The sequence below is a fragment of the Vigna umbellata genome, chromosome 1 (genome assembly GCF_029865625.1).
Source record: "Vigna umbellata cultivar VRB3 chromosome 1, Vumbellata_1.0, whole genome shotgun sequence".
Taxonomy (NCBI): Eukaryota; Viridiplantae; Streptophyta; class Magnoliopsida; order Fabales; family Fabaceae; genus Vigna; species Vigna umbellata.
In genome coordinates, this window is record NC_142165.1 from 93,141,005 (window position 1) to 93,150,647 (window position 9,643).

At 27.6% G+C, this 9,643-nt stretch overlaps 1 protein-coding gene across 2 annotated transcripts; it reads right to left on the bottom strand.

Moving 5' to 3' along the window:
- Window positions 1-1,955: 1,955 nt before the first annotated feature.
- Window positions 1,956-5,939, bottom strand: LOC124844887 (calcineurin B-like protein 9). Of its 2 annotated transcripts, none has more exons than XM_088104803.1 (9): window positions 5,782-5,939; window positions 4,863-4,996; window positions 3,950-4,032; window positions 3,470-3,529; window positions 2,978-3,086; window positions 2,826-2,878; window positions 2,527-2,607; window positions 2,266-2,378; window positions 1,956-2,167 (listed from the first exon to the last, which is right to left on the bottom strand). In XM_088104803.1, the coding sequence occupies exons 2-9, from the start codon at window positions 4,939-4,941 to the stop codon at window positions 2,104-2,106; spliced, it is 642 nt and encodes a 213-aa protein (XP_087960929.1). In that variant the 5' UTR covers window positions 4,942-4,996; window positions 5,782-5,939; the 3' UTR covers window positions 1,956-2,103. The 2 variants fall into 2 exon arrangements, with proteins under 2 accessions (XP_087960929.1, XP_087960930.1); XM_088104804.1 differs by having other exon boundaries at window positions 5,726-5,912.
- Between the last annotated feature and the right edge of the window lie 3,704 nt (window positions 5,940-9,643).

Here is a 9,643-nt window from a genome sequence, read left to right on the forward strand (position 1 = left end):
CCCTTTGCTTCCCATTTTTCATCAAATAATAAAATAAAGGTTTAATTGCTTGCATTGTCCCTAGTTTGGCTGCAACGTGTCAAAGTAGTCCATCTTTTTAAAAAAATTTCAATTACGTACAAACTTGGTTTAAAAGTGTCAATTTCGTCCAAACGTATGTAAAATTTGCTTCAATCAAGTCCCTTCCGTTAAATTCACCAAAAACGGAAGTTAATTTTTTAGTTCTCTCTCCTCTGCTTCTCTGCTCTGCTCCTCTGGACATTATAAAATAATATAATGATAATATAAAATATAAAATAATACATTAAGCAATTATTAGAAAATTTGAAAATATTATGCATATATATTAAATGAAAAAAACAGTATACGTGGACTAAGTTATACAGAACTTCTGCACAGAGTAATGATTGTGGATGAAACTCTCATTTCTCATATATTTATACTTGGTTTTAGTTTATCTTACAAAAACATGAAAACTAAATCTAAACAAAAAGTATTCTTTTCACACCCATTTTCTGCTTCATTCGATAATTGTTTTTCGTAGTAAAATATTATATTAAAATAATAACAATAAATATAATTAAAATATTATAATTCGTAGTAAACTATTATCTAAAAATCAAATAATTCATTTTTCTGTTCTTTAACTAAAAAGGTATTTACAAAATTATTTATTTTGGTATAATATTGGTTGAACTATTTCTACATATTTTCATTTTCTTTAAAAAAGAATTATACGTTTTGTGTTAATTATATATATATAATTTATCGTCATTAAAAAGTATATTAAAAATATATATAAGATAATAGAATAAATCATATATATTTAAAATAATTTATTAATTAATTTATTTACTAAAATAGTTTTAAGATAATAAAATATAAGATAGATATTTATATTTGAGATTAATAAAATTATTTTAATTTAAAATACACACATATTTTAATTAATAGATACTGTATAACTTTAATTTTTTCTTTCAATTAACAGGCACAATTCTCTATTAATAAATCATATGTAGCATATTGGTAAAAAAAAAGTGGAATAATAATTTAGATAAAATCATTTAGTTACATCATGATCATGATTTAATTTATGTAAATATTAAATATAAGTGAAAAACATTTTACTAAAGGAGCAGCAGAGCAGTAGAGCAGAGAAGCAGAGGAGAGAAAAAAAAAATTAACGTCCGTTCATGGGATTTAACGGAAGGGACTTGATTGAAGCAAATTTTACATACGTTTAGACAAAATTGACACTTTTAAACCAAGTTTGGACGTAATTGAAACTTTTTTAAAAAGATGGACTAACTTGACACGTTACAGCCAAACTGTGGACAATGCAAGCAATTAAACCTAAAATAAAATACCATATACAATTTTTCAATAGTTGATTTTGGAACTGCATCATCCTGACGTATTTTTCATTTTTAATCGAACACGATTTCCTTTTACTTTTCTTCAGATTTTTACCACAGCAAAATTCTGTCTTTGTTTTTTCTACCATTTCTAATCTCTTTTACCCGTTATTTTTTTACAGACGAATTATATGCATATTTTATAAATTTCTAATAAATTATCTAATATCTATAATGATAAATTAAAAAGATTATTACTTTTTGCATTAAATTACTATTGCATATTAAAATTTGTAAACTATATTTGTGTTAATTTTCATTGAAAAAACCGGACCAATTGATCATTGACAATTAAAATATTAATCATTTCCGTCAAATTAATGTCACGCTACCCTTCATGATTTCATTAAGGTTTTACTAGTCATACGAATTTGATTCTAATTTCTAAACAGACCTTTAAGTTCAGTTTGCTGATCTTCCAACCTGAACACACTTGTAGGACTTTTGGATTCCACAAGCTGTTGGTTTTTCATTGCAATTCTTGTCAAACATCTCTATTAAAAAATAAAGGTTCTCCAAGCAAGCACTAGCATGATATGTGACTAGAAAAATTTAATGCCAACTTCATTTACAATTTACCGAGTAAGGCTAACTTGACTAATCAAATAAAGCTCTCCCTATATTTCACTCTTACACAATACATCCAATCTTCCCACCAATCCCATAACCTAAAAGCTTCTGTACTTTATGCAGCAACTTCATCCACGTTAGAGTTAAAAATAAAACTTGGGAAAGAAGTTGTTATGTCCCTGCATTTTCAGGATTAACAAATTATCGCATATCCAGAATATAAAAAATATGTATGAAAGTAAATTCAGATGTACCATAAAATTAATTCAGCACATACCTCAGATAAGGTAGGGTCATGATTTTTAATAGTGATGGATTCTTAGCAACAAAATTTGTCCACTCCTCCATGTCTATTTTCCCATCTTCGTTTAGGTCAGCTTCCAAGAAAGTCTAGACAAAAAAAATCCGATGACAGGCTCAAGACTTTTATTTACTTCCTGATAATTGATGCTAAAAATAGACAACATACAACATGGTAACAAATAATATATTTTTTTTCCATAATGCATACAAGATATCCATAATAGGCATAAGTCACCTTGTTCAGAATTGTTTCTATGACATCATCTGCCAACTTCATGTCCGATTCATAAAGAAGTGCAATTAACATTTCTTTAACCTGAAACCACAAAAAAAAATGAATAAGCCCATTCTAATTACATGACAGTAATGCAGAGGCGTGCAAATGGATGCCACGACAAAATACACCAAACCAAAATGCAAATCATCACATCGCTGCAAAGACCTTATCTATGCGTAGGTTAGCACTTATTTTGTATTGTAGCAATGAGCACTTAGTTAGCATGAAGACAGATGAATTAAAAATCACCGTCTTACCTCTGAACGCTCTATAAAGCCAGTATTGCGCAAATCATAGAGCCTAAATGAAACTGAAACAAGGTACCAGTCGACCTAATGTATCAGAATAACTAGATCACGCCGTAAGGAATTTAGGATAAACTGGGTTGAGGATTTGACTATTGACTTACAGGCTATCTTGTCTTCTAATGACACATTTGGATGGAAAACATTGAGCGATCTAACAAAGTCTTCGAAGTCAATGACTCCCTTCTTCTTGACATCAAAGAGATCAAAGATCTGCACGGACCGTATCAATGGAAATCTAGTCAAATGAAGGATTACTTCATAGAAATGCCCCGAGAATGACAGTGACATAATCAAATATAATCTACATACATAAATTTGATAAAAAGCTAGATGGAAGCACATGGTTCACAATAAATGTTACAGGCATATGCTGAAAGGTAAATCTAGTGAGATTCTTTCAGAAGATGAAATAGAAACAGAAAATTTCTTTAATACCCTACTTTTATTGCAAATTGCTGATCCAGAGATTACAACGACGATTTCTTATTGACAGTCTATAGTCATCCACAAATGCTTGCAAGAAACATTAGTCATTCTAGCATACTACTACTATCAAGAGAGTAAAAGCAAGATAAGTAGGATGTTTATAGTACCCGAGTTGCAAAGATGTTCTCCTTTTTCTTGTTTTTGAAGATTGCCAATTGAAATTCTTCCTGCAAAGAAAGATTATCCAAAGCCACAATATGGACACCGAATTCCATGTGAGAACAAGTTGGCTTAGAACAATAATATAAATGAAGCTTTTTTTTATAAAATATATGAAAGAAAAGCTTAACAAAAGTGATATTCTATTCAGATCATTCATGCCTGGAAACATCATTAAGAAAATAGCAACCGTTTGTCCTTATATTACACATAATTGAATAATTGGAATATCCCAAACTGAAGTTAAACACGAATTAAATTCTTGACAAAATTACAAATGCAAATATATGACCAAATCTCTCGTGACAAAGTACTCGTTGCAAGAGATGTCATAATATAACTACAAACAATAAAAATTACCAATCTTCATAAAACAACTTATCGCAGATAATAGAAAATGAAAAAAAAAACAAATATCTACGTAGTACCTTGCTTATCAGTCCATCATCGATAACAGAACTGCTGATGCTCCTAAAAAGCTCATACAGTGCTTCAACCTCACTAACAGTAACTGGGAAATGGAAAACCAAAAATATACACAAGTTTAAATTAGAACATATAAATATGGAGAAATAGGCAATAGTTTTATACCAAATGCATCACTAGATGGAAACATTGTTCTAAATAATTGACTGGTAACAGACCCCAAGACAACTATTGCATCCATTTCAATTGATACAATGACACAATAAACTGACAACTCACTCCAATTTCATTACTTAAATTTGCAAATTTATTGTTGCGTTTCAAATAATAGAAAAGTTTGTAGCAAATGGAAGAAAAAAGAGGCTTTTCTGCTTAAGTTAGTGACAGAAAGATCGAAACTAAAGGAAGACTTTGCGAATCTAATTTAACAGAGAAGATGAGAGGTTCTTCTTTATTTGCAAGCGACCAACAACATTTTCTTCGATTTACTTCACTAGTACAGAATAACTAAAATTTATATTATTGCCGTACATTTATATACCCACAAATGCAGCAATTTGACAGAGCATGGCCTTTTCATCTAAATGTAGCCAAAATTAAGATTGAATAAGATTTGGTATGACCAAGGGGAATAGCCCGTTTCTAGAGCTCCACATTCGCCCACTTTCAACAATAAACGTTTGTCACAAATTTGCAATCTTTCCCATTCCCAAAACCTCACAGGCGCTGGAAACATACAATCATAACAGCAAGCCCTTACAGAGATTCGTCAAGCAAGAGTGCAAGGTCAAAAGTAAATTCACAAAAGGAAACTCCTCATAAAGAAATACAGTTATAATTCAAGAAAAAAGTCACACATGATTGTACAAGAATATAAGCTTTGCATCATTTCTCTGGAAGTGTTGATCAACTTACAAGCAGTTTCTGATGCAAGAGTTACTGTCTTCTCCTGTGCAGGAAACTTTCTTCTAGGCCGAGAGACGAAACAGCCCATTTATGGATGAAATGCAGGTAAGGAAGCACGGTACAGGACCAGCGCTCAAACTTACCTAAAATATATATATCATCAAAACCATCTTAACCATTCCAACCCAATTGAAACACCACGATATATAATAATAAATAAACAATTCAACCCTACAATAATGCAGGGTAGATTAACTAAAAAACTAGAAGTTATTAAAAAAAACTAAAAGAAATAACGGGAAAACTAAAACAATGTCCCAATACTCTATGTCAGAAGCAATAATTCATAATTAACAACTGAAGGTTATGAGCTTAGGTGTCACAAAGAGACATAATTTATGTAATTATTGACAAAGACTTTTTCAAAAACAAGTTAGAACCATAAGAAGCAAAAGGGGCAAATAACAAACATATTGAGTAATCAAGAAATAAAAAAATTGACTTGAATTCGGATTTATCCCAAGCAAGATGAAATAATCCTCAAAACTTAGAGAACAATCAACATCACATAATCCCATCGACACGTGACACAAGCCAAAATTATTACTTTATTTCCATAATCTGGAAATCACAGCGTAAAAAAGGAGTCAAGAAGATCAACAAACAAACAATATGTCAAAAAAGCAAAAATGAAAGAAATAAAAAAAAAAAAGCCCTCAAGCCTAATTGTTCATCAAAAGAAAAGAAAAACCACAACAACATGAAACCCACATTGTCCTTCCTTTTTCCCCTCCCAAAACCCCATCAAAGACAGGGGCGTCTAAATCAAAACAATAGAAACTCGAAAAAAACAAAAATAGTGGAATCCTCACAGAGCAAAAATGAGCACAAATCGAAGCACGGCGGAAAAGATGGAAAAGAAACTGACCCTCTCGAAAAGCGTGTTCAGAAAATGGGCATACGAGAGTGAGTTTGGAGGAGGAGGTAGAGAGAGAAACTTGGGATACGCGGAGATGTAGAGAAAGAGCGAGAAAGAAAAAGATACTGTCTTATGCTCTGTATGTATCTTTGTGATGATGGCATATTTATTACCTTTCATATCTATTTACATAAATAAATATATATGTTACTTTTTTTTGAAAAATATATTGTTTAATTTAGAAATTCACGCCGTTCTTGTCTGAACTGTTGTAAAGTTGGAAACGCTAGTTGATCGTGTTTGTTTGGAAAATAGTTAAGGAATTGAGTCAGATCAGTTCAACTGAAATTAAGAAAAATAATAATTTAAACAGAGTTTGTAGGCTAATTTTGTTTGACGTGATGAAAAAAAAAGCGCGTTTAAACAGCTTTTGACGAAAATAAAAGTCGAACTTTTGTTGTTGGATGGAGCAGCGGCACATCCCATACACAATTTCATGAATAAAATGCTTATGAACTATTTTTTAATTAGTTTCATTAAAAATCGTGAATTGATTATTAAATAAATAATAATTATATATAAAAATGGAATCATTGGGAATCATTTGGAATATTCCTAATGTAAAATGAGGGTTTTCCTATTTAGTCGATTGCTACCTCACATGGGTTTCTTCTCACTCTGTTTGTTTATTTCAAACCAAATAATCACTTATTCAGTTACGGAAGTTAAAAAACAACATACTTGTTCACTTACCTAGTTTTGAATATTCCAATTGTTGAATCAACTAAGCACTTTTTTGTCTACTACCAGGGATGAAAAAAAGATAAATTTGTACACTTACTTCCTTATGGTATGGGTATTTTTCCGCCACATATTATACTAATTATTAGTAAAATGAAAAAAAAAAAAAAAAAAATATATATATATATATATATATATATATATATATATATATATATATATATATATATATATATATTATCAACCATTAAAAAGATAAATATACCTTTTTCCTGTCAAGTATGAAAACATAAATTAAAATTACATAAATATCAGCATTATTATTAATTAAAAATTTCATGGAAAAAAAAAACTCAATGACAAAAGACATTTCTTTATATGAAACAAAACAATGGATTAAATGAAACAAAACAATATATATGTGTTAGATTACTAAATAAATTAATAAGCAATTCAACATTTAGCATTGAATATCAGATATTATTACATGATAAAAATTAAACAAGAAATAAAAAATAAACAGAAATAATTAAATACGTATCTTATAAATTGATTTAATTCAAATAATTTAAGATTATTAATTTCTAAGATGAAAAAGAAAAATGTTATTTAAAGATATGAAAAATATGGACCGGTGAAGAAAAGTAAAAATTTATGCAGAAAAGAAACACCTAGAGTATAATATAAGAGTGGCCCTTTTTTAAAATCACTTAATGAATTAAATATTAAATTTAAATAAATATATGTAAAGAAAAGGACAATGAATTTATAAAATTAGACCTGAGTAATGCTGGTATTTAGTTTTGCGTGATTAATATTGAATTTACTTTTATGATAATTCTACATGTGTAAATTGTCAATATTTATACCACTCACCCTGTCGGTAAGAAATGAATGGACTTTATAAAAAATCACATAGTACTTTTTCAATCTTTGATCATGTTTATTCTGATTTAGTGATTAGTAGTTTTATTTTTGTATAAAAAAAATAAATGCATTAAATTAAATTTTAATTTTAAGTTTAAATTAGAGATAAATTTTTTTAAAAGATATATTTTCTTAAAAAGAAAAATTACGCGCGTATATTTAATATAAGACACGTGAAAACTAAATTAGATAATAATATACAGTGATAAATAACTGTAGAATTAAGATAAACGTGAAAAATAAATTATATAAACATAATATTATTAGGTGTTAAAACTTTTTTCTTTTGTTTATTCACAAAACCAGTTATTCCTACTGAGTCTCAAAATTTAAACATTTTTTATAACATCTCAAAATTTTCACATTGTAATTCATCAATTCACCACCCTTCATTATTTATATTCTATATATACACAAACCACAAATGTATTAAATTAAATTATACTTCTATATTTAAAATATGGAGGAAATCTTGTAGTGATGGATTTTTTAAAAGAAAATTTGTGTACATACATTTAAGACACGAAAAGTAAATTAGACAATAATATAAACAACTAAGATAATATAATATGTTCAAGCTAATTAATATTATTAAATGTTATAATTTTTCTTATTTTTTTATTCATATGGCTAATTTGCTCAGTATAAAACTTCAAACATTTCCATCGTATTTAAATTTTGTTGTAATAGTTATCAATATTTATTAGAAACTATTTAATATAGTTTTTTAATTTTTTTATTTAATATGGTCTTTATATTTGCTAAAAAAAATCGATAGGATTGTTTTTATTGAATTAGTATTGACACTTAATAATAAAAAGTTGATGTGACTTTGAATAACTTAACAATGATACATATCATTTACATTATTATTATTATTATTATTATTATTATTATTATGATTATCATCATCGTTCTTTATGTAAATAAAACATGAAAGGAAATAATTGGTGTCATATTAAATAATTCAATCACTTTAGACAATATCTCTTCGTGTAAATAATATAGACATCAACTGATACCATATTAACTTTTTTAACAAACAAAAATTTTATATTGAATAAAAAAGTATAAAATTGTATTAATTATTTTCAACAAATATAAAGATAAAAATAAATATTACAAGTTTAACTGTTATATTGACCAAGTTTTCCCTGACAAAATTTAGTTTCCAGCTGTTTTGAATGTCTCGTCAACTAAGTTTTGATTGAAGTCAGCGAAAAATCAGATTCTAACTAAGTTTTTTTTTTTTCAAATAGAAAAATAAAGAAAAAAATCAAATTAAAAAATAATAAATTGAATACAAAGACAGTATTTTACAAATACAATAAATATTTTAAGAATTTATATAATTTTAAGAACTAAAATTATATAAGGGAAACTTTAATAAAGTATTAAATTAATTTAAACTTTTTAATAAGTTAACTTGGCTGATTAAATAATATTGGAACAATATACACATGAAAAATTTAATAATATATTAAATTAATTCAATAACTGTATTAAAATTATATTGAATTAAAATAGTGGAGGTATTAACTAAAATTGTTAATATTTAACAATGTCATTAAAAAATTTAAGGATTTAAATAAATTTATAATTAAATATGTTTATTAAGTTAATTATATAATACATCCAATATAAAAAATTCAATAATATATTAACTTAATATTGTTATTAAAATTATGTTGATATGATTGTTAATAAAATAACATCTTTTCACTTTCCTTTTATTTGAGTAATAACATCCCAAAAATACAGTATACAACCATATAAGAGAATAATCACATATTAATAATATTACAGATTAGTCTTAAAAAAGATAATACGTACAGTTATGACCGAACGGCCTTACAAACTAGCAGGGAGTTAAAACTGTACAATGGCTACAACTAGAACGAACGGTTTTCAAAATAAATTTATACCGAACGCTATCTACAAAAGAAGAGGCCAACAATTGACCGAACGTCCTAAGGTTCAGTCTTCACTTTCACCTCTTCCAATGCTTCTTCCAGCAACTCTTCTCCTTCTGCTCACAACCATACGGATGATCATTGCAACATGACAACCAACCGAATGCACAACACGGACAAGACAAATAAATAGGGTAAGCTTATGTAATTTAATTAATTCAATAAAACATACAATTTTCATGATTAAATCAAACAACAACCAAATCATAATTCATACATCATGACATGCA

What these genes read in the sequence shown, in the direction of transcription:
- LOC124844887 (XM_088104803.1), bottom strand. Translation starts at nt 4,941, where the DNA reads ATGGGCTGTTTCGTCTCTCGGCCTAGAAGAAAGTTTCCTGCACAGGAG. An exon ending in TCTTGCATCAGAAACTGCTT is followed by an intron (nt 4,033 to 4,862) that starts GTAAGTTGATCA and finishes TCCATTTCCCAG; the next exon opens with TTACTGTTAGTGAGGTTGAA. An exon ending in GCTTTATAGAGCGTTCAGAG is followed by an intron (nt 2,608 to 2,825) that starts GTAAGACGGTGA and finishes TTGTGGTTTCAG; the next exon opens with GTTAAAGAAATGTTAATTGC.